Source organism: Danio rerio, chromosome 3 (genome assembly GCF_049306965.1).
Source record: "Danio rerio strain Tuebingen ecotype United States chromosome 3, GRCz12tu, whole genome shotgun sequence".
Classification (NCBI taxonomy): domain Eukaryota; kingdom Metazoa; phylum Chordata; class Actinopteri; order Cypriniformes; family Danionidae; genus Danio; species Danio rerio.
The window spans coordinates 29,538,229-29,564,874 of NC_133178.1; the positions used below are offsets into that span (position 1 = coordinate 29,538,229).

The window sequence follows — 26,646 nt, forward strand, 5'->3', positions numbered from 1 at the left end:
TTACAGAAAAAATATAAAATAACTGGTAACTAATGTGTTTATTTAATTTGATTGAAGCAAAGTTCCTCTTGCTAAAAACAATTTAAATTTGATTTATTCGAATAAATCTAGATTAAAAATGAAAGATAATCAGTAATCAATATTTATGAGTGTTCGGGTAACATTAAGTAACATTAACAGTTTATTTGATAATGACAAGTTAATTGGACTTGATTTAAGATTAGTCAAACTCACTTGAAAAAATATTATCAGGATGTTATCAAGTATTTCTTAGTCTGTGTTTTTCAATGTATTAATGATGATTTAGGCATAGAATCCACAAACACTGTCAGATGCCAAAAGGACAATAAAAAAAAATGGTACCAAGATATGTTCACAGTGCAAGTCTTTCCAAAGTTTGGAAGGTCAGTCAATGATTCATCTATTATAAATTTTAAATCTTGTTAAAGCAAAAAATAAACAAATATTGTAAATAAAGCATTAAGGATTTAAATGCTTTTTGATTAAATGTATTAAAATATTGGTGTCATGCAGCAAGTTGCAGAGAATGCAGTGAACACCATGAAATTAGGATTTGACTAAACAGTAGTCATAAATAGCTATCGAGTTTTCTCAATTTAAAGGGATAGTTCACCAAAAAAGGAAAATTTACTTACCATTTACCCATCCTCTAGAGTAATCTTAAAATTGTTTGTGCTTCTTTATTCTGCTGGACACAAAAGACGATATTCTGCAGAATGTTAGAAACTGGTAGCCATTGACATCCGAATTAGAAAAATACAAACCATAGTTCAAACTCTATGGTAGTCAGTGGTTACATGTTTTTAAAATTATTCAAAATATCTTCTTTTGTGTTCAGCTGAAAAAAGAAACGCAAACCGGTTTTGAACAGGTCAAGGGTGAGTAAATGATGACACAATTTTCCGTTTTGGTTGAACTATCCCTTTAAATGAGTAGGCTTGGATCTGAAAAATAGTATTGCTTGTGCAAGAGCTTAACAACTAGATAATGTCCTTTCTTCTTGCTCTTCCTCACCCTTGTCTTCCACGTGTTTGCCGGCTCCGATCGTCCCGGTCACCTGTTCGGCCACGAGATGGGGAACGTGTTCGGGCTCCACGGGGACTGCTGGAGCTACGTAAGGTGCCGCCATGCTTTAGACCCTGAGATATACATGTTATTATGATAAGCGGTAGTGTAATTATGATCTCAGATCAACCTCAGGGTAAGTACTTAGTGCAAATCAACAGTATCTATGCATACAGTGTGACAACAATGAAATAAGGTTTTGCTGGTTATCTTGACTAGATAGCCCTTTAAAGGGTCATTTTTTCAGAATTTCTTTCTTCTGTTGAACCCAAAATAAGATATTATAAAGAATGTTGGAAAAATGCAGCCATTGATTTATATAACCCTTACAAAGAATAGAACAAAACATAGCTGTCAATTACTTCAGCCTACAATAATAATAATTTAATAATAAAAAATAGGTCATTCAGCAGTAAAACAAACGAAGAACTTTTAAGCAAATGTTTCTGTAGGAAAGAAATTAAATGCTATTACTAAAGAAAAAGATAAAAGTTTCATTGAGATGGATTGTTGGTGATTGTATAAGTGTTAATGGCCAGACAGAGTAGCTGTACATGAACAATGGAAAATTAAGACCTGTTAAAAATTATTTAAGACCTTCAACACAATATTTCAGTAGATTTAAGTTGTTTTTAAGGCCTCAAATTTTGATATTTAAGACATTTTAAGACTTTTTTAACACCCTGAGGATATCCTGAATATATTGTGCAGCCCTATATTGTACACTACCACTCAAGTTTTGCTAATGGATAGCTTTTTATGAATACAAAAACAACAGCATTTGGAATATTTATAAAACACAATAACAACAACTAAATCATTCATCGACTGATCAATTACCTGTACAGAGACGATGCTTGATCCTGCAGCATTGGGAAAGGCAATCCAGTCTGGCACATTCATGCTGTTATCACTGTTGGCCCGTAAAAAGGGGTGCGGATGAGGCAGTCCAAGTGTCCGTGAGCTCTCCCTCCTTTGCGGGGCATATTTAGGAGACTCCAAAAAGGGGACTGACAAAAAAGTAAGTGAGTGAGTAAAGATGGAGGGAGAGACATACAGTAAGTACACTCCAGCTGCCCAATGGCTTTCAATATTCATTCCATGTGTACAATCACACATGTATCATCTGTATTAAAACATCATTAAGCATCACGACTTCAGCAAATATCCCCTTCTGAGTGTGTAAGGAGCAGTGAACACTGCTTGGGGATTGTGTGAATCGCAACGCAGCTAAACAGAGACAAAAGTATCAAGTTCCAAATGTCACACAGCGTGAAGAGCAAACAAATGATCTCACACAGAATTAAAAATACCACCACAAACAAAAATCTGAGCTCCTTACCTACATCTGATTCACGGTGGTTTTTAATTATTTCTCCAAGCTCAAAATGGCCAGACATCACAGCCACCTAGAAAAGAAGTTCACACGCGCTTAATATTTGCATCTGTGAATGACGCACAATGACGCAAGGCTTGGGAATAACATAATATTAAACACACGCACACACACACACACACATGCATCCACTTTTCTTCATATTAAACACAAGCGCAGCTGGCTCTGTGGAGATGGTTGAGGTTGAAGTAAAACTCTTTTGGCTCACTACAGTTTAGCTCCACCTGGGACTCGCAACGCATACAGAAACACTTCACAGTAACAGATAACAAACATACAGCACAGCTAGTGAATCGCGTAATTTCTGTGCCCCTGGCGTCACCAGATGAAGTAAAAGAATGAAAATTGTTCACAAGTGCAACAATACACTGGTAATTTAATAACATTTTTTTACATTAAACTCACACATGCACTAAATAAGCCAGAAAAATTATAATACTTACATTAGTTATAATAATCATAAGGTTAATTTTATTATTATTATTATTATTATTATTATTATATTATAATTTTACAATTATAATAATTATTATTATTGATATTCATAAATACTTATCATTAAGTTAATTCTATTATTATTTATATATGTTATTTATGCGTTATGTGTGGAGTGTGGTTTGCTATACATAAAACAATAATAATAATTATTATTATTATTAATAAAAAAAAATTAGTTTATTTTATTATTATGCATGTGTTATTTATGTGTGGAGTGTGGATTGCTATTATTATTATTATTATTATTATTATTGTTATTATTAATAATATTCATATATACTTATCATTAAGTTAATGTTATTATTATTCATATGTGTTATTTATGTGTTGTGTGTGGAGTGTGGCTAGCTGTTTATACAATTATTATTATTGTTACTGATAATAATAATAATAATAAATAATAATTATCACTGAGTTAATTTTCTTATTATGTACATGTGTTATTTAAATGTTATGTGCTGAGTGTGGTTCGCTATATGTAAAATTATTATTATTATTATCAGACAGTGTGGAACTCCATTAAATTTTACTTTACTGTAAAAGAGCAGCTCAGACATTTGACCTAATACCTCCTTTAGTGTGTCATGGAATAAAAGGAAAATTTTGAAACAACTTGACAGTGTATAAATGATGGATGAATAAAAAAAGAATAATTCTAACAATAATTTTACACCATGCAAAGGGAGAAACTGGCACTAGTAAGAATCTGCATTTTAAATATTATTCCATATAAATTCCATATTATGTCTGCATATTAAACTTAAAATTCAACATCCTATTAAGTAGGTATTTCAACATAGGAAGCATAGATTTATTTCAGGTTCAATATCATACTCCTTTAACTTTATTTCCATTTCAGTTTGTAAAAATAATATTTCAGAAAAAAAAACACCAAAAAAGAAGATAGTCAACAACTATTTGTTCATTCATTTTTCTTCAGCTTAGTCCTTTATTTATCATGGGTCGCCACAGCGGAATGAACCACCAACTATTTCAGCATGTTTTATGCGGCAGATGTCCTTCTAGCCAGTACTGGGAAACACCCATTCACTCTCATATTCAGTCACACTGGTGAAAACCCACGCAAACACAGAGAGAACATGCAAACTCCAGAAAAAAAGCCTCCTTGCTGTGAGGCGATCATGCTACCCACTGAGCCACTGTGCCACCCAACTATATGTTCCTGTCAAAATATTTTAGTGTAGTCTTTTTCTCTTTATTTGTGTTAATTCTTGCGTGATGATATTTTACATGTGACGTTTATTTTACATAATAAAATACAGTAGCTGAAGGTTACTTTGAATATTCCCTGTCTTGCGTTTTACAATTTAAAATTAAAAACTAAACGTACACTCTTTCAAGTGACCTTGACCTACAATCCATACCTACGGCTAGAAGAGGGTTTGTAGGAGTTTAGATTTCTTTAATTACTTTGTTTAACCTGTTAATAACATGCAGAGTGTTGATAAAAAAGCCAACCTAAATAACAACCTGTCAGTGCCAGTGGCAGTGTGATAATTACCTGGAAGGAGTTCTGCCCACTGTTATTCTTTGTGTCCTTCTTAGCTCCTCGATAAAGCAGGATGCGGGCACAGCTCTCCTACACAGAAGAATGAGACAATCAGCCTCAAGACATTGAAGACATCTGAGGCTTACTATGAAACATAATAAAAGTTTAGCATGCTGTAAATACACCACTTGTGCACAAAAAAAACTTCACTGAGATCCTTTAAAATACACTACAAAGACCATGCTAGTGATTGGCTTTCCTAGATAGGGAAGAACATGACACTAAACCAGCATAAACTATAGCCTGGAAATTATGATGTGGTGAGACAGACATTTTGAATAGGAGATACACACTCATTTCTTTATTTGATGTTTAAGTAATCGCAACTACAATATTGAAGACAGGGTGGGACATAGAGTAGCTCCTCACGTTGAAAAAAACAACCAATAGTCTTTCGTTTTTATCACTGTTCTGATAGTACGAGTGGTTAAGATCAAGTGCAACCAATGAAAAGTAGTTTTGTAGCAAACTAGCTACTAGCTATACTGATACTAACATCTATAGTACTTAATTTTTAATTTCACAGCTACGAAGAGCAAACTGTTGAAGAAAAGAATATTGAGAAATGGCTCTTTTCTTCCTATTCAGATATTATGGTTAGAATTTACAGGGAAGTAAAGAGAGTTAATTAGGAGTTCATTCACTCCACACAACTTCGATTCCCACCAGGACTGGGAATTGAACCTATAACCTTTGTATTATCAAACTCCTAAACCATTAGGCTACAACTGCCCCAAATCAAGGCCATAGCAGTGAGAGGCACACATCCTAGCCACTAGATCACCAGGCAAACAACATGAAAGCATGAACTTTTAAGACTTACAGTTTAACCTCTCGACTATTGTAATGTGATACTAGGTGGTTGCCCTGTTGGCCTTACTTACAAACTTCAGCTGATTCAAATGCAGTTTCTAAAGTAACAAAGAAATATGATCATATTGCTCCAGTTCTTTTATCATTGCATAGGCTCCCTATTAAATATTGTATAAATTTTACAATTTTATCGACCACCTACAAAGCCCTGAATGGCTTAGCTTCCCAGTATTTGAGGGAGTTCCTGTCGTATTATAGCCCCTCACGTCCACTACGCTCAATTAATTCTGGACAATTGATTATTGCCAGATTATCAAAATCAACTGTAGGCGGTAGATCTTTCTCATATCTTGCACCTAAACTCTGGAAGAGCCTTCCTATCACAGTCCAGGAGGCAGACACACTCTAAGATTAATGACACATCTTTCCGCATTAGCATAGACATAAAACACAAATGCTGTTGAAATTCAAATTCTCTAAAGGATGGTTATGCTGCATTGATTAGGGTAACCAGAGCTGGGAACACTTCACAAAAGACATTATAATTTGAATGGCTTCTGCGCTTATGTTGGTCTGTTGTTCATCATCCTGATCTCTCCATAATCCTGGACCAGGCCGCAGCTGATGCTGTGGTGGTCATGGAGAAGTAGAGAGCATGAGACTGATTCCTGAAAGACCCTAGAGTCTCCGCATTGATTTCATAGGCTGGCCAGATCACCCACCGGTGACCTACTCACACCAGCAGGTTCTTCATGATGGACGTTCAGTGTTCTCCACTCTCCGGTGCCTAGGCTGCAGCTCTGCACAAGAAGTCTGGCCAAAGGAGAAATGGTCATGCCCAACTGAGCCTATGTTTCTCTCTAGTTTTTTTTCCCTCACTTTCGTCAATTAGTGAAGTTTGTTCCTTGCCACCGTCGCTGCTGGCTTGCTTGGTTTTGAAACTTATGGAGCTGCTCATCGATGAGCTTGCTCTTCAGTGTTTGGACTTTCAGCAGTGAAAATTAAACCACACTCAACTAAACTTCAACTCTGAAAACTGGACTGACACAATTTCAGTTTACTAGAACTTCTATGTTAAGCTGCTTTGACACAATCCACATTGTAAAATCACTATAGACATTAAGATGAATTGAATCATTAAACACCACACATCATTGTGGCAGATAGGCAGTGAAGTCAAAAAGGGATCCAACCTTCTAGTAGTAAGGTGTACCTATAAAGTAAGTTGGTGAGTATATACAATATTTGCTTTGTTTTTGTGTGTAAGGTGCAGTGGTTATACCTTGTTATATAAAGCACATATGTGCAGGGCAGTGTTTCCTGAGGCATTCTGGGATGAGGAGTCTGCACCATAAAAAAGCAGGTGCTCTAAATGTTGAGAGTTCCCATTTTGACACGCCTGGAGAAAGAGACAGACCAATGAAAATATCAGTGATGCTGATACACACACACACATACACATACACACACACACACATCTAGGTGATTCTAATTCATTCATTGCAAAAATACTGATTATTATTGTTCTTTTATTTCTGTTTTATCCTAAAATGTTGATTTTTAGATTCACAGTGCATTCTGATCTATTATTATTTTTATTGATATAAATGAATAAAATGATATATATGAATGATACGATATATTGAATAATATATGATATATTGGATAATATGATATTTTATTTCTATTTTTGTTCATTAATTATATGTATATATCTTTTTTACTACTACTACTGCTATTTAGTCTGTGTACTGGTTTTTTATTATATATGTATATTCTTTTATTTTTATGTAAACTTTATAAATGCTTTGGCAATACATTTGTAACCTTTGTCATGTTAATAAAGCAATTATAGAATCGAACTGAGCGAGGGGGGGCAAAATAAATGCTGCTGAAAAATACTGATTGGTAAAGAAAAACAATCGAACAAAAAAGAGAGAAGTGGATTAGAAGAGGCAGAATCAGTCATTTGACACAAGAATGGGGAAAGAGGGAACAAAGAATAGATTTTATAGATTGTCAGAACAGACACATTTGATAATTAACACCACAGTGAACGTGTGAGTGAGAGAAAGAGAACGAAAGTATCAAAATAGATATGAAAATGCTCACATGTACAAAGAGAAGAAAAACTGAGCAGTGATTCTCTGATTTCTTTAACCTGATTTAAGAGTGGATTTTTAAATTTGTTCAAATGTCCGTAACATCTAGTTTAGCTTTTATAAATACTACATTTAATCGATAAACACTACAAATGACCTTACTTATGTTAAATTGTTAATTTCAACCAATGATTTAAGGTTAAAAAAAAAACTTAGATGATTTTAATTTGATGACAAAGTTGATAATAAATTTGATGAGTGTATTACTGTATATACCCACCCCTGACGGACTTTTGAATGAATTACTGATTATACTAAATGATACCTAGTTAAAATATGAGTTTTTCTTGGTTACTACTTAACTAGGCGAAATATATTATTGAATATGAGAAATTTTGCACATTTAAAAAAATACTAATAAAACATTCTGTGGTGGCAAAGCTGAATTTCTAATGTCTTCAGCACATTGTCCTTCAAAAATTATTCTATAATGCTGCTTTGGTGCTCAAGTGACACACTATTATTATTATTAGTAGTATTAATATAATTAATAATATTATCATCACAGTTTAATTACTAGTGAAATGTTTTATGCAAAGCTTAAACCCCTGGTCTTAAAAATTGTCACTTCCACACATTTCCAGTATCTGTCATCCACTTATTGTCAGCAATTTTTTTTTTCATACCTGATGTGTCTCATCCCAGCCGTTCTCATCGCGGAGCCCCAGCCTGGCTCTGTGGTATAGCAGGGTCTCGCAGCAGGAGGTGTCGCCCCCTATCAGCACAGTGTGGTACAGTGGTGTCAGCCCACGGCTGTCCTTATAATCAGAAGACGCCCCCAAAGACAACAGCGTCTGAACAGTAGAAGACACGGGATTACATTTTAATTTGAACCTGTTTTAAATCCTAATCAGGATGTAAAGTTGCCTTTGTGTTTGTGTTACCAGTAGGGCAGTGTGTGCATGTGCTCTGACAGCCTTGTGCAGAGGGGTCAAGCCATCTCTCGCCCTAAAGTCAATGTGGGCTCCACCCATCACCAGCACCCTGATGATCTCACTTCCGCCCGGCTCCGTCTGTACGGCCAGAGTGAGTGGAGTCTCTGTTTCACACACACAGACAGAGTTTGAGTACTCATGTTAGGGTTAGTTGTCAGTATAGTGTACACATTCATGTGTCACATTTAGTTGCGCCTCTGACGTATTACCTCAGATGCTCATGTGTTTTGCTTCAAAGAAAGTTGCATGCAGGCATATGGGAGGGAGACTTTTTTCCTATAGACCTTTTCCATAGAATTAAAAATTGCCCATTATGCTTTGCGTGTATACGTATATGGATCTTCCAGTTGGCAGCTTGATACATATAAAGTCACATTTTGACAGCTATTGGTAGTTTAAATATATTTTAATTGCTTTTAACAGCAGTCACTGAATCAGGAGAATGTTTTTTTTTTCGCATGTGAACCGCATTTGACAGAAGTATAATGACGCCATCAAAGTTGTGCATCACAAAAACACTACATAACCCTCACAAAATGGTATTGACAACCACTTTCAGACTTTTCACTTCCAGACTCTTGCTGATGACAATTCTAAATGGTAGTTTTAAGCATCCTACCGGAAGGGTCTGCTCACAATGGTGCCCTCCATGCAGCAATCAAGATAAACGTCTATACTGACACTGATAGGAAGAAACTGTAGAATACAGTTGTTATTTTACACAAAAGAATAATTGTAGCTTAATAATATTCCAACTGAACCTCTGAAGGCATATGGTCTGTTTTAAGGAAAATTTTTGGTACCTTTACAGACTTTTGACAAGTCAGGAACCTTGCTGTCTATGGAGGATGAGGAAGCTCTTTTGATTTCACCTAAAATATCTTAATTTGTGTTCTGAATATGAAGAAAGGTCTCAAGGGTTAGGAATAAGTTGTGGGTAAGTAATTAATAACATTATTATTATTTTTTGGTGTACTAACATGTTTTGTACTTTCAACAGAGGCAAGGTTTTTAAGGGGCAATCCCAATTTTACCCCTTAGCCCTTCCACTTACCCCTGCCCCTCATTTTGCATTACCTTAAATGGGCAGGGGTGTCCTAATTCTCTTTAGCTTGAAGGCATAGAGCTACGAGGAAGGGCTAGATAGCCCCTGAAACTGAGATTTTTTCAGGATCGCACTCAAAACCAAACGGGACAAAAATTTCTTAGAGTACATAATCTACAACGACAGTGTTGCTGCACACTGAAGTCAGGAAATTAGTATGAATTGTCATTATTAGGAATTTTTACAACAAACAAGCATATGTTTTAATGTATTCATAACAGCGCCCATGTTTTACCGTCATATTTAAAAAAAAAAACAACAATTAAAAAATGCTAAATTTGGCTATTTATAATCCAAAATCTAGTGGCTGCGAATGAGCTTTTTACAGTGTCTGGTATAATGTTAATGTTAATGTTGTTTTCGTGTTTTCAGATGAATATGGCCATGGTGTAAATTCACAGTACAGTTGCGATCTTATTGCCACATTATATCATTATGATAACATGATATTGCTGTCTTTTGTGATTTACTGAAGATAAATAAAAAAAAAATTTTTAAAACGCAAATAACTACAGCATTCACAATCGTCAATCTCATATGAAGGAAGAGATTGTGATGACATATGATGACGTGTGCAGGTGTTGTAGTTGTGTCCCATTTTTAGGAGTCAATTTTGAAGCTCTTCCCTTTTAAACTCTGTTTCAAGAGTCAAGGGGAAGGAGAAGGGGTAGGGGTAAAACAAATAGAATTGGGATTGGGCCTAAATTGCATAAACGGTGCATCCTGTGTTTTAAAGGCAAAACTATAAACTATACTTTGCTTTTACCCATATGTCAGCATTTGCACACAGCCTCTCACAGCTTACTCTATTTGACAGTGTGCACAAACAATTTGTCTAGTGTGGGAGGGTGAGTGTTATGGAGGCTAGCGAGTGTGAGCAGTGCAAGTTAACCTCACGTTCCTGATCTCAATAAGTGGACTAGCAACAGATGCTAGGGGCAGTGGTCTTTGCCATCCTTGTTAGCACGCCTGCCTCCCACACCTGGTTCGAACCCTGCTGTGAGTTGAGCGAGTAGAACGTGAAGGTTTACACTTTGTTGTACAGATGTTGATTTCGACTATTTTCACATATAGCTACTGTGGTTATAAATACTGTAGGTAACCCAACCCTAAACCTTAACATGGATATACTGTATATAAAGAGATATAAAATAAATAAATAAAAATCATTTGAAAATTCAGTTTTCTGGATTTATTTGGACGGTATTCTGAGTGGTTGTCATTTTCTAGGAAAAAAAAAGGGACAAAATGTCAATAGTTGTTTCTGAAATCGTATCCTATACCATCATTCACTGTTTCCTACATAAGACCTCTAATATAGTCCACTTTAATGCGTGAATAAAAACAAGCGAGTGAATTTGAGCCCTACACTGGAGGAGATGTTGTTTTCCTTATGCTTTGCTGGATGATAAATCCCTCAGACGGATTCGATTTTCAACTTCTTGGTCAGACCCTGTGATCGTAATTTAACACTTGAGGTGTCTATTTGTAATGAACCAAAGTATTTTGATTTCTGTCATGTATGTTATAAATGTTAATTCAAACTGTATGCCATCTTGTGGTCAGACATGAACAATCATTTGGTGTGCAAACTATCACAGTGCATTATGAGTAATCTCTAGCCGTTGAGCGTACATCAGTTGTGCTTTGGCATGGACTCTTATCTACAAACTACATAACTTTTCTTCCCACCAGTGCTACTGTACATATGCAAAAATAAAAATATTTTATTTAAAAATAAATTTATTTTACAACGGAAATTATGTATTCATTTATTCATACAATTTCTTGTCGGCTTAGTCCCTTTATTAATTTGGGGTCGCCATAGTGGAATGAACCGCCAACTTATCCAGCATAAGTTTTACGCAGCAGATGCCCTTCCAGCTGCAACCCATCATTGGGAAACATCCATACACTTATTCACACACACACACTACAGTCATTTTTTAGCATACCCAGTTCACCTATAGCGCATGTCTTTGGACTTGTGGGGGAAACTGGAGCACCCAGAGGAAATCCACGCGAACTTGGGGAGAACATGCAAACTTCACACAGAAATGCCAACTGACTCAGCCGAGGCTCGAACCAGCGACCTTGCTGTGAGCCGAACGTGCTACCCACTGCAATTTCACAGTAACTATAGGTGCTATTCCTTCTGAATCACTCATGCTTTTATAAAAACAATACAATATCACTAGTAGGAACCGTTACAATTCCAGAATCAGTGAATACACCTATTGGGGAAATTTGTTTTGCTATAAAGAAAAAAAAAAAAACTATAAAATAAGAGCTCTATTCCTTGAAAATACTGTCTCTACCCCTCCTGCTCTCTCACATTTGAACAGTCTTTTTGATCATTTAAACTGGTAAAAATATATGGGCCATACAGCAAACATTTTTCCTTACTGATAAGGTAAAGGAAATATCTTTTAAATTATTACATAACATTTACCCTGTCAAAAACTTCTTAAAGAAAAGATTTGGATCAGACTTTGATACTAACTTTTGTCAGAATAACACTGAAACTCTTTCTTGCTTATTTTGGGCATTCAACCATGTGTTTTAATTTTAGCTAGATGTTATTTTATTTATGTCAAATATTACTTCACAGAATTTTTCTGTGACTATAAAAGTAATTATTTTAGTTTATTTTAATACAAATTTAACCATCTGCTGTATAAAAAAACATATTCTTTTTAATGCAGATTTTACATTCATAAATGTATACATTTTTAAATTGCAAGCTAGTATTTATAGTATTTATAAACGAGATTAAAAATTACTTACAATTCCAGATTCACTTAACAAGAAAGCACTCAAAACATATACAAGTTGCAGGACCTTTAATATGTATATTCTATTAAATATGTAATATGCTGCTATCATATTATTTTGCCCTCTTCCCTCTCAATTTCTTTCATATTTTATATCTATCCTCAAATCCGATGATATATTGTTATCTCTTTAATTTTTGTTTGATTTCTGTTTTTTCCCCTACTTCTCTCGGTTTTCATTCTTTATTGGCACCATTGTAAATAATCTAATGATTATTATTGTAAATGATGTGTACCAAATGTATCTTTCTGTTATACAGTAAATGTTAAAAAAAAAAAAGTGACATCCACTTCAGAACATCCACTATGGTTTTGAAAACCATTTTAAATATGGCTGCTTCCTCAAATAGAGCACTGTTTGAGGGTATAGGGGGTGGTTTTAGACACAAACAATATTTTTACTTGTTATATTTGATAAAATGGCAATAAAAAAAAAAATTTACTAGAAAAGCTATCAGATCTTCATAGAATAAAACTAAGATTAGTATTTTGGTCAAACTCATATCTAATAAATCTAAAAACAAAACCAAAAAAATCATGTTATTTTTTTCACAGAACTTTAACTTAAGATGATATAAAAGACTATTAATTCTGTTGCAATTTTCATTTTATGTTGCACAACTTGTTCTTTTAAATGATTTAAATTGTCATTATTTTAATGTTTGTAATGGCCCCCCAGTTGAAAACCATTGATGGTAACACAAAAGAATGTTCGCTTCTCAGATCAGTCTCCTAGTGGCTGCAAATGGCACAGCAGTTCTCACTTTCCCTTGAGCAGGGCTTGTGCTGAGAAGTGACTGTCAGCCTGGCAAGCATAACATCAACTCAGTGACAAGGCAGACAACGCAAACTGTGAAAAACACTCAAGGTAGCCGTCTCGCTAAGTCACACATTTCCGCAAACCAGCGCTAATATTACTCTGCATTATCATCTGGTCCACAAAACGACTTTCACAGCATGTCTGGCCACTTCATGCAGCTCGCCGAAGTGCTAAAAACTTTAATTAATATGCCACAAAAGATGCTGGCCCGTTACAAAAACATTCAATATATTCAGTGGTCTTCCTCTGTTGACACCCACTGAACTGAACCATCGAGCAGCAGTAATAGTTTCATCTCATTAAGCAGCCCAAGAACACTAATTGGGTTTTTGTTTGTTTGTTTGTTTGTTTAGAGCGCACTCACTGTGTCTAAAGTTGACCTTATGATCTTTTTTTTTGCACAATTTCAACTCCAGATGACTTGTGTTGGAAATTGCATGGATCGCTTGAGAAGATGCAAATGTCCATTCCTGTAAACACTCATTGAATATTCATGAAGCCCTATTTCCATATGCATACAGCATGTGTGGCCAGTTTATGCTCTGCTGGCAGTGATTCATTATTCGGCTTACTAATGGGAAGTTCATTAACTCTCGCAAGAAGCGTCTGACACCTCACCTCCTGTATCAGGGTCGTGGTAGTTGGGGTCAAGTCCTTTATCAATAAGTTTGGCTACCTTTTCCACAGCGCTGGTCTGGATGTAGTCCATGAACTTCTTCAGACTGGCCTGTAGGGGTAGACACGTTACTCAAGGCTCAGAGCTAATACGTGCCTTAAATGAGACTGAACCAATCCCAAATGGCACATTTTTTGTGCCTAATTGCTGTTTGCGAGTGTCCATTAAAGTTGCTTTTTGTAAGTTTTTGACTCTTCTAAAGCATAAAAACGTAATGCAAATATCTAGAAAACTTGCATACTTGTTTATCTGAAAAACACTGCTACAGTTACAGTTATTCTTCTTTTAAAAAAAGTGTCTTCTGTGTTAGAATGTTTGTCTTAGTTTTGGTCTGTGTAACCACTGCTAGTTTTTCAATTATATTTTAGCACCTCAGGTTGCCTTCATGGAAAACACAGCATATTGCAGTTCAGTCTTAAAGGGTCACGAAACACCAAAACACATTTTTTGAGCTGTTGACAGTCGTATATGTGTCCCACACTGCTAAAAACACTATTAAGACACCTATATTTCACAAATAGGGGGACAAAGGGGGGCATTGCCCCCTCAGAAAGATTTTGAGTTTTTATAAAGGATTGTTCACTCAAACTGAAAATTCTTTCTGTCATTAATTATTAACACCCCCGTCGTTCCAACCTTAAGAACACACATTTAAATAGTTTAAAATACATGACATAGCAATTGAATTATGAAAATGGTGAGATTAAAGCTAGTCCTAGTTCAGAGATCCGGTCCCCGCGTCAGGTCAGGTGCGCCCGTAAATAGCCTTTAAAACGCGCACACGGCGATGGAGGCGCACTCAACTCACAAGGGAGAAAAGTGGATGACATGATAGGAGCAGCTTAATTCATCACATGCTTTGGTTAACTAATTATTTAAACACAACTCTCTTGAGCTCTAAAAGGAAAAAACACATAAGAAATTTGCTGTTAAATTAATTTTAGCAGAGACGCAACTACCAGTCATTTATTAGTTCGGGAAGATGTAGCCTAATAAAAATGTTTTAATAAAAACAAATAGTTTACTGCACAGTCCCACAGTAGGCTACACTATAAATAATATTTTAATTTATTTATTAATATTATTATTAATATTATTACAATTAAACTAAAATTGACAACGCAGAACTCTCTGAATGTTTGCTTTCATTGTGCTAAAAAGCGCACTTTTACAGTTGTGTAGAGAAATATCCCATTATGCAGCAGCAGTCAAGGTATAACACGTAATAAATGCCTTTTGCGTTTATTAAGTCAAGTTTGCAGTGTTATAAATGGAATATAGTGCTTAAGTGGATTTATCGCGGATCAACCGAGAAACCTCTCACGTGCTGCAGGTAGGCAGAATGATCATCTTTTAAAAATGTCATTTAGGCTATACTGCTTTTTGCTCATGCAAAATTAAACAGCATAAAATATATTGTAGATCTATTTTAAGAGCTAAAATACAACATATCGAGTTTGTTTTGACTTGTAGCTCATGGCCCTAAAATGAAAATAACCTGAAAACAAGCTATTAAAAAAAGGCTTAATAAAATAATTAATAAATAAAATGACGGGTAGGCTTAGTAACCTATGGTTTATGATGGTTTACAATATCACGAAAAAAAAACACACGATAGCCTAAGATAAATCTTTGTTTTTACATTTAAAATGATGAAAAAAAAGTTATATAGCATATTGAGTTGCGTGTTATCCGTGCCAAAATTTTAACCAATTTTCACGGTAATAACATGTGAATTTTGGTATCTTTTTTAGGTATTTTTCTGGCTACACTAATGCATTAAAATGAAACTAAGTAATTGTTTTAAATGACATTAGATTGTAACATTTAGCTTTTCCCTAACACTGATGTTGGTTGTATAATAGGCTACGTGAAGCGGGATGACTCGGTTAAGCTGATTTCACTATATTTATTTACCGGTTAAATGAATAGTCTGATCGTGGGTCAGCTTGCATGTGTGGGCATAATTTGATGTCTTTACCTAAAACTTTAAACATTCATAGGCCTTATTTAAAATAAAACGGAAATAAGGAGAATAACATATGATTTAAAGCACTCGTTTGGCACTGAAGCCATGATCCGTCTGCATTAATAAGCGGTAAGCATTACTATCGTTAATAAAATTCGTAATAGCGAAACTGCATATTGTTTTTACTATTAAAACGTAGCCTATATTACTGCCTTAGGTCAGTAACTTAGGCAGTAATGCAAAGTAATAATAAATGTGAATAAATAGCCTAAATGAAAGAAACAAGAGACCAAAATGAGTCACCAAGCCTAGTGCCCCCTATGGATTTAAAGTGCCCCCTCAGTTTTGACTTCCTGGCGCCGGGCCTGTGCCAGAGTGAGTCTTATTACGTCTTACAGTGTGTTGCATTAATGCATGAGTAAGGCTTGGTTCAAACCCATCAGCGCGCTCTATTGTGCAACTTCATTAATATTCATTACTGTGTTTACATGACATAGATGCCACGTTGTGTTGGCAAAACAAGCGTGAAGTGTTGCTTTTATAGTTTGCTGCCGTTAAGTTTCGTTTTCTTTTTCTCTCTGTGAGAGCTCAGACTCACGTGTGGATTACAGTGTACGCGACGCTCGACAACAATAACTTACGTGTCTAAGGAGGAACATTGTTTACCTGAGAGCTGTTCTCATCTGCAAACGCTGAGATCGGATTCGCTTGTAGTATTCTCTTCATAAAGACGCGGCTCTAGTTGCTGGTGATTGTCCTGTCTCTACAAATTTGGTAAGTGAGCGACCAGTGCTCTGTTTATTCAGTTTGTTCGTATCGAACTAAGTTAACTATTGCACCGTAACATGTTAGGACCACAACCAAACTTTAACCTTGTTTTAACGCTACCTGCCGTGTGCATCTAAGTTTCGGGAAATGCTGAGGTTTTTTTTTTCTCTCATTCGCCGTGCGGTATCAAACATTGCATGAAAAATACACGCTTAGAGCAGATCCTCGAATCAAATATCTCGTTTATCGCGAGGGGCATGAAAGAATTCCCTGAATGAAAGAGCCAAACTGCAGTTAAAGTCCACCATTTAATAATTTGGCAAATAATTCCACTACAGCTGTCCATGTAGGTTAAACACCATCACTTTCTACTGTGTGTGAGTATTTTGACGGAAACTCGCGCGTGCCCAAATAGACACTCCCACACCCTCCCACTTTAGTTCCTCCGACACTCCCCCCTAAACAGAGCTGGACACGCCCACTTTTCTGACTTTTTCCAAAGTAGAGGTGTGAAAACACCCTGCTGAAACGAGGGGGTTTCATGGCCCTTTAAAGTCTGCCTAAATGTAAGTGGGTGGACCAAAAAATGTGACAAATGAGAAGTAGATTCTGAGTTATAAACATCCACATGAGGAGGTTTTTAAATAGCAAATAATCTACATTTTACAAATGTAAAAATTAGCTGAGCAGCTTACAGTATACACTCTCAGAAATAAAGGTACGCGAGCTGTCACTGGGGTGGTATCTTTTCAGAAGGTACATGTTTGTACTTAAAGGGTGCATGCTGGTACCTCAAATGTATATGTTGTTAGTACCAAAAAATTTTAAGTGGAACACTTGTGTTCTTTTATGGTGATAATAAGTACCCTTGAGGTATCAATATGCACCATTTAGGGATAAATATGTACCTTTTGAAAAGGTACCACCCCAGTGACAGCTCGCGTATCTTTATTTCTGAGAGTGTAAGGCTTAATTGTTCTGTTGGTGTCGTTAATCTGGCCCCTTGTGTGTGCGTTCAATCATCTAAGGATGTGTCGGGTGAAAAAACCCTCTCTGATGTTTTGAATTTGGACTGCAATACTAAGGCTGGGCGATTAATCGAAAAAGTAATCGAAATCAACATTCAGAACCTATAATCAATATAATTTTTCCAGGTAAATTTTTTTTCCCTACTTTATTTGAAGTCACATGACCCCGCTCTGTTGATGCTAATTTATACTTCTGCGTCGAATGCATGAGTATTGTCCGGCGCAGCCTTCGAGTCGTCGCATACCTTATTGACCATACACTGACGATATTTGGAAGCTGCGCCAGATATACCTTGAGATGGCATATTTTCTATTACAATAAAACTATTATTTACATTACTTGTTCAACTAATCGAGATTTTGATTTTAGGCCAAATTGCCCAGCCCTTTGCAATACCATCATAAGGGACACCGTCCATCCAAGCGCATGGTTGCCTATTCATCATTTTAGCTGTCAGAAATCTGCTCATGAATGCCCATTTTTGCAAGCACTATCTGTCGTCAAAGCATACTTCAGGTGAGCCCTGAGTAGACCAACAGTTCCGTTAATGCATTGTTACATAATAAAATGTAAACTTTTAGAAGGAAAAATGTGAGTGTTTTGGGTGCCATTTGGGATTGGTCCCTACTTATTTTTAACTAACATATTATATTTTAGTTTGTTTCTGTGGTGAGGCTTACCTTAGTATGTAGTTTGGCCAGCTGCTTCTCATCTAGATTTGTCTGTTTGTACACCCTGGTTTTATATCGGAACTGTGTGGGAAAAAAGTTGGTGCAAATCAGTGACAGACAGATATATGGATTAATAATTTATTATTAAGGCATTCCTTATATATATATAAGTTATTATATGAGTTATTATATATGAGTTATTATATATATAAGGAATGCCCTAAAAATTATATATATATATAATTAATAAGTATAACTTAAAATAAATATAAATTAAAGTAGCAAAAAGTTTACAGTTTATAGTATAAACAAGTTTATTACTATAATATTAAGTCCATACAGTTTTTAAAAGGCATGATTGCTAACAAAAAACTATTGTTGAAACTATTATAAAATTTAATAACTGATTCAAGGTGATTGAAATTAATCTGGAATACACTTTACATCTAGATAAACAAAACTAACCTCCCGAATACTTAAATATGAAATTAGCTTTTAATGCCCTTTTACTCATACAGTGATCCTTCCTCATGCCTCGTTTTCGGTGCAAATGTTTAAGGAATCTTATTTCAAGATTGTTTATTTTGGAAAAGACACGAAAAGTCTTGTTTATACTACATCAAAAATAAAGTGAGCTAAAACAAGAAGAAACATAGGATTATGCACTCCAAAAAAAATTTGCTCTTGGTTTTAAGATAATCATTTGTATTGGAAAACAAATATATTGAGGAAGATAATATTGTGCGTTGAATCCAACATTTAATCCCATGACTTCATTCATCTTAAATCCTTATATTTAACATCTTTTAAAGCCTAAAATTGTGGGAGGCTGATCTACTGTACAACCCTGAGATAGAACAAAAATAACACTAAGCTAATATATAGGTGTAAATTAAGAGCAAAAGTGTAATCCTTGATTTAGTAAAATATCAAGTACTCTAAACCATAGGCATACTGAGAGGCACTGCTGTTAATCGTGAGCTGTAACTCTTCATAAATGGGAAAACAGTAGCATTTGAGTTCCTTTAACAAAGAGGTGTCACTATCAGTATTATTATGATCAACATTAGATAAAACAGGCTTCTAGGAATTGGACTCTAAGCTGACTATTGTTGTATAATAGTACTTGCTCAAAATATAATAAATAATAATAATTGTAATAGTTCTTATTACATGACAAATTTCCATGTAAGGGTTATTAAGATTCATAGTTACCAGAGAAGCTGCTAAAAGAATTATCACCAAGGCAACAAACAATTTGAAGCAGCAGTTTCCTAGCACCAATGTTCACATTCAATTATAGAGCAAGAGTAAAAAAAACATTAAAAAAAAAGTAAAACACAAAACGGAAACAAAAGGAAAGCTACCTCCAGGTAAGGTACTCCTTTCTCAAAGGATTGTGGGTACTCGCGGAGCGGCCTCTCCTCCTCCAGGAACTTGGCATCGTGCCCGTCAGTGGCAGGTTGAAAAAGACCATAGTTTAAAACATCCCTCAGAGACTCAGTCAGACTGCACATCACCTGCTGCTTCGCCTTCCATACGGTTGCATCAGGGTTGAACCTCAGACATTTCTATGGAGACAGAAAGAAAAAACAATGTCTGTCAGACAAACAGATTTAGCTGCTGAGTTTATATCATACAATATTATATTATATTATATTATATTATATTATATTATATTATATTATATTATATTATATTAGTGAAAAATATAGGCAGAAAAGTACAAGGCTAGTGGTGGGAATATTAATGAGACACACACAGTAAAAACCCACTTTTACAATGGAGAACTTGCAGACAACATTCAGTAAAAAATGTATTTTAAGTTCTTATTTTTATTAATTTAACATTTCCTAGGGCAAATAGTATTTTACACTATTCCACCATGAAAAATACTATAGTAAATTATGTAAATACTTTTTTTATAGTAATTGTATTAATTTGTTTGGGTAATTTTATAGTTGCAGTGGTAATACAACAGCTATAGCAATATAAACAAACTATCCAATACTCTACTACAGTTGCTATAACTATAGGTTATATTTTATTACAATACAACACAGTTTACTGTAGTAAAAACTAAAGTATACTAAAGTATTTATCACAGTTTATCAGTTCACAATACTTAATACTACAGTATGCAAAGAGTTATAAAATACTATATTATAAATAATAAGCTAATATATTTTACCATGGTATGGTTCAAAACACTATATTATAAATTACTATAGTATTTTTCTCATGCAAATAATAAACCTGAATTACATACATGTGCACTTTTTGTACACGTATAAATGGTTTGATACACATTTGGTTTTTACACAGTTGGTTTATAATGTACACTTTTTTTTAAATCAACTAACAGTAAACAGTAAAGTTTTTTAGATTCAATAGCGTAACACTTCTCTAAAAAGCGGGTGTTATTACAGTCTGTTATTTTACAGATGACGATCTTTCCATAGAGCACTGCAATTTGGCCTCCTGTTAATGTTCGGGTTTTATCATGTGCAGACTCCTCTGCTTGTTTAAGCATTTAACATATTGTGTGTCCCCATTGACCCTCATGAGGCAGAAACAGTTCTGTCCAGTGTGCACTAGAGGGAGACATTGTGATTCACTGGGGTGAAACTGAACCGCTTGTCAGATTAGCAGATCCCTGGCCACTAACCGTCCATCAGCCTCATTAACATCTCATTTGAGTCTCTGCTCACCCTGGTAGTGCTAAATGGCAATGCTAATTGATTAATTAGCCTACAATAAAAACTATTAACAACTCAGTTGTTAGGAATGTCCAAAACCTGATATGATTTCTGACACTCCTTACTTCACAAGTACTGTTCGTTTCCTGCTTTGACATAGCCTAAAACTAGCTTGAGCACTAGCTCCAGGCTAAAGTACTAATGTTAGCTTCAAGCTACAGTATGAGACTGAATTTTAGGACAGCAGCGCTGTTCCAGGAACTGTGAAAATGGGACAGCCCTGCAGCAGAGTGCTGGAATGGACCCCCTCCTCTGACCTTGAGGAGTTCCAGTGATTGGCTGCTTGCGTTTAGGGTTTAAGGCTATGTTTACACTTGTATATTCATTCAATCCTCCTTCACACTGGCATTTCAGAAAATATATCTAACCACAGTACATGACCAAAAACCCTAAAAGCAGAAGCAAATTTACAGTACAAAAATTGCCAATATATATTTAATGGTTAAACCAAACAAGAATATAATTCATTATATTAAAAACATATTCAACTGTGTTCAGAGGTTATCATGTTGCATTTGGTAGCAAATCCTTTTAAATGTTACCTGTATTTAGAACAGAATCAGGTCAAATTTAAATTTATAATCAACTATATAATCACAGTACAAAGCTATATATACAGTTAACAAATAAGACAAAATGCAATAGTATTCATTCTAAGTGTAACACACCAGTCATTACTGCACCCAACCAGCTCTGAGTTGGGATCGAACTGACGTTTCTTTGCATGGGAGTCGGTTGCTCTAACAAGGAGGCTTAAGACCAAGGTGTCTAGCATCTGTCGCTAGAACACCTTTAGAGGTCAGAGGAGTGAGGTTTACATGAATAGCACTTCACTAGCTAGTCTCCATTACACTCACTCCCCTAAACCTCACTCCCATCTCGGACGAGCCCTCAGATGTAACCCACCGGCCCTTATTGCACGCAACCCGCTCTGATTTGGGATTGAACCGGCGATCCTTTGTATGGGAGTTGGTTGCTCTAACAAGGAGGGTACACTCAAAAAAATAAACTAGGCATGTATTGGATTTACAAAATAAAAATTTGTCAGATTGAAAAGAACAAATCAAGTTTACGTATGTTAAATGATTAATTCATGTTATTTGAAACTGAATCAAGAAATAATCAAATGAATTTGATCAGAACATGTTGATTCAATGAGACTGAGACGCTTCAAATCGACAACTCTTACTCTGGAGAGTCACTTCGCGCATATCAGTAGGTGGCGGTAGTGCGTTTGGATGTCACCATACGAAAACACGAAAGAAGTGTTTTCGGCACAGTTTGGGAATTGTTTTTCCCAAGAGCTTGAATGTTATGCATGTTATGTTGTTGGCTATATGTTTCCTATACATTTTATACTTTTACATTTTGAATAGGAGTACCAAAGTGAAGAAAGCTGTTTAAACTCAATTGGTAAAAAAAATGATGTTAACGTCCTACAGGTATTGCTTGGGGATCAGTTTTCTTAAGAGCCAAGGTTATTTTGTTGGCTAAATGTTTCTTATACATTTTATATTACATATTACAATTTTGGATATTATATATTATTTTGTATCAGAATATTAAAGAAGAAATTTGTTTAAATGTGATTGGTGCCTGCTAAAGGCTATAATAAAAGAAATATATATATACATATATATATATATATATATATATATATATATATATATATATATATATATATATATATATATAACATGTTTTCTGTCCTTTTTGTGTTGAATTACTTAATTTTAAATCTTGCTTCATAGTATTGTAATTTTAAAAATGTAATTTAAACAACAGGGCGCAGTGGGTAGCACGTTCGCCTCATAGCAAGAAGGTCGCTGGTTCGAACCTTGGCTCAGTTGGCGTTTCTGTGTGGAGTTTGTATGTTCTCTATGCCTTCGCGTGGGTTTCCTCCGGGTGCTCCGGTTTCCCCCACAGTCCAAAGACATGTGGTACAGGCGAATTGGGTAAGCTAAACTGTCCGTAGTGTATGAATGTGTGTGTGTGAATGTTTCCCAGATGGGTTGCGGCTGGAAGGGCATCCGCTGCGTAAAAAACTTGCAGGATAAGTTGGTGGTTCATTCCGCTGTGGCGACCCCGGATTAATAAAGGGACTAAGCTGACAAGAAAATGAATGAATGAATTTAAACAACAATATTGAACAAGAAATTTACTAGCTGATTTAACAAGACATATTTTGTTAAAGTAAAGCTTTAGTGTTACATTGAGTAAATTAGAATCATTTTAATTAGAATAACACAATACAAACATTTTGAGTCAATTAGTAGCAAAGAAGTTAGACTGAAATATTGAAACCATGTTTTATCTACAAATGTGCTTTGTGTTCATACAACATGTTCAAAGCAGTTCAGGTTTACTTGATTGGATTAGATGCATAAAGGGTGCCACGATTAAATCATGTTCATTCAACAATTTTTTTTTGAGTGTATGTCCATGGCCTCTAGCCTCTGTCACTAGAGCACCTTTAGAGGTCAGGAGTGAGGTTTACCTGCATAGCACTTCGCTAGCTGGTCTCCATTACATAAGCAACATGAATCCGGTAAAGAAGAAAGAGAGAAAGTATTGATTTTTTTTTTTTTTACCAGCGCTATATTTTATATAAATAAGGTTTTGTACTGAATTCATTTTTCTGTATTCACATAAAACAATATAATTTGGCAGCGATTGGTGAGACAGACACAGGCTGTACAAATGACCATTTAAATTGTGCAATGTTTTTCGTTCGTGTATGATTGCTTGATTGAGGGCTGTGAAGCTAGCAATGCAATGAAATATTGTGAGCATGCGAGATGCCTGAGTTATTATAAGGCAGAAACAATGTTCAATGTTATAAACTGTTCTCTAATATCTACATAGGTTTGTGACATAGGGTAGTTCAAAAAGGATCCAGAAATTGTTTTACATTCTCATTTATAATCACACAAATTACCTCTAAAATAAAATACTCAGTTTTAACCATATTTAAAATATCTGTGAGTATTAATGAGCTCTGCTTTGATTTCTGAAGCTCGTGTCAGTGCCTACTCTCATAGGTTGGAATTTTTAACCTCTACATAAACAGATGAGTATTGTAAAGTAAGTTTGAGTGTTATTTCCTCTGCTCTGTGACACTGACTGTAAAAGCTGAGTGATATTACACAATGCATAAATGTGCATGAAGCACTTATACTTAGTCTATATGTATTGGATGGCTCCTTAGAAACATACAATAAATTTACAAAATATGCAATTTAACAGACCGTATGCCTCTTCGAGGTGGCACTAAATAATATTACAATTCAGATATGCCTTTCTAAAAAGCTGTGATCATGGCTGCCTATTTAACAAGGCTGCTTTTTAGACTCCATTCATACTGTATATCTCATGTTTATCTAGAGCCTCACATACATAGCATGTTAAATAAAAGCTTAGATCAACTTAAAATAAAGTAAAATATCATTGTTGTAATCTCACTAGCAAACATTGTGACCAATCAATTAATACTTCAGTATAAATGACCCTCTGTGGATTGTCAGTCTGGTTTAGATTGGCCTGTTTTTCACAGAAATGTTACATTTGTAGAATTTAATTAGAACTTTCATTAGAATTTACATAAACCTATAGAACGAGGAAAAAAATGGTGTGTGAGGCTTCTTTCTATTTAATTAACTCTAATTATTCAGCTATGCCAAGTTATATCTTTATTTTCATTCTATCACTTTTAAAATATAATTCTTAGGTCGAACAGATCCAAGGTAAATATCAATAAAAACATTTTAAAACATTTATTTGTATCTACTCTCAAATAAAACAAAACAGAGCCATTTTAAATTAAAACGAAGTTGATTAGTTTCTTTAAACTTGAGGTGTGCGTAGGGCTAGGCGATAAACTCGGTATCGATATTTATTGACCGAACATCATAGTCAATATCGGTAAAATTGTTTGGTATTATAAAATTTCGGAATGAAGGCTATAATTTTATTAAAATGTGGCTGCTGAGCGCATGCCTTAGAAGCAATGCCAATAAGTTTAGGGTGCAAGCTTGTCATTTCAATGGAGGCGTGCAACTTGCATGATGCGCACATGGTGTGCAAGAAGTAAACACGTGATGCTCGCACATTTATCTGGTACACTGAGTTGAAAAACATCTGAATGCCGCGATTCATGCAAGTAGAACTAACTACTCTGCTTCACACTTTGTATGGACTATACATATTTCAGTATAACAGTATACTAATTACTTCAGGCAAACACAGCGCACCCAAACACTGCAGCGATTTTAAATGTTCTCTATAAAATTGCATCAGAGCTGCAGCAATGGTTTGTCTGTTTATCATCCTCTGAGAAAAAAAAAGCTTGATGATTGCCTAGTTACGAGACATGCCATAGAAAATAGTGAAGGAAACCACGCGCTCACGCTTGTCACTTCAGGTCAGAATAACAACTCACGCGTAAATAAGTACTTTATATCGGCAATGAGGAGAATGTTAATAAAAAAGGATGTAAGGATGTCGCCACAGTGGCTTATGGTTTCTTTTCTTGTGCATCCCAGCCACTAGCTCCCCATCAAGAGTTTTTAGCATATTGGATAGTGTAGTCAATCAACTTCACAGTTTTCATTGTTGCAGTATGTATTTGAATAATGATGGCTGGTTCTTTTACTTGAAAACTCCGATTTGATTATCATAATTTGTTTTGTTTACAAAGTTTGAAGTTTACTGTATCATTATTATTGACTCCTTACTACTGTTGATCTACTTTTACCATTGCTCACACTTTGTAAAATTTTATTTATAAAGTTTAAAAGTCTCTTTAACACTTGTTTTTTTTTATTATAAACAGATCAGATGTTTAGTTTAAATATTTTTGTTTTTGACTATTAAAACTAGTTGCCTTAATAATGTTAGTCAATTAAAATAAAGCGGTTAAATAAATAAATAAATCCTAATATTCCTAATTGTATTGTAACAAAATATTTATTAATTATTGATATCAAATGATATAAAACATGATTTTGTCGTAATATCGCCCAGCTCTAGGTGTGCGCCACTAAATCAAATTGAACATATGAGAGGGACTTGACGAATCAGGGAAGTACATGCAATGATCCAAAAGAGCCAATCACGTAGTAAACAGGAACGGACATGACTTGAATTTCTGCATTTGAAACTAAAACTGTGAAGTTTTCAAAAGTCTTTTTTTCTTTGAGAGTCAAAACCTCCAGAGTAGTTTGTATCCCTGCTATAACAATAGCCAAAGTTGCTAAAGACTAGCCTAAACAAAGTAAAAGTCCGAAACGGTCAGTGTCCACTGTCCTACCATACGAGTGTGTGTGTATGAGTGTGTTCATGCAGTGGCAGAGAGAAGTGTGAAATTTCTTCCTCCCTCTGCTATTCAGTCTCTCACTTTGCGCACAGCCAATCCCCATCACCATGACAACCAGTTCATTAGTGGAGCAAGCTGCGGGTTGCCATAGGAACACCTCGGCAGTGTCTTGGTGCTGAGGTGCGGTGGACGAGTCTCCATATGAGTCTGTGGAGTGAGTGTGTGCACTGCTCCACAGAGG

At 35.2% G+C, this 26,646-nt stretch overlaps 1 protein-coding gene across 1 annotated transcript in view; it reads right to left on the minus strand.

Moving 5' to 3' along the window:
* shank1 (SH3 and multiple ankyrin repeat domains 1) overlaps positions 1 to 26,646 on the minus strand; it is a 161,795-nt gene that overhangs the window by 50,874 nt on the left and 84,275 nt on the right. The window contains exons 3-12 of the mRNA XM_068218106.2: positions 19,700 to 19,903; positions 18,342 to 18,413; positions 13,838 to 13,946; positions 8,410 to 8,564; positions 8,152 to 8,319; positions 6,646 to 6,762; positions 4,503 to 4,580; positions 2,429 to 2,495; positions 1,927 to 2,096; positions 1,036 to 1,160 (exon numbers count right to left, since the gene is read on the minus strand). Coding sequence (XP_068074207.1) covers positions 1,036 to 1,160; positions 1,927 to 2,096; positions 2,429 to 2,495; positions 4,503 to 4,580; positions 6,646 to 6,762; positions 8,152 to 8,319; positions 8,410 to 8,564; positions 13,838 to 13,946; positions 18,342 to 18,413; positions 19,700 to 19,903 — 1,265 coding nt within the window. The remainder of the gene's footprint in view (positions 1 to 1,035; positions 1,161 to 1,926; positions 2,097 to 2,428; positions 2,496 to 4,502; positions 4,581 to 6,645; positions 6,763 to 8,151; positions 8,320 to 8,409; positions 8,565 to 13,837; positions 13,947 to 18,341; positions 18,414 to 19,699; positions 19,904 to 26,646) is intronic.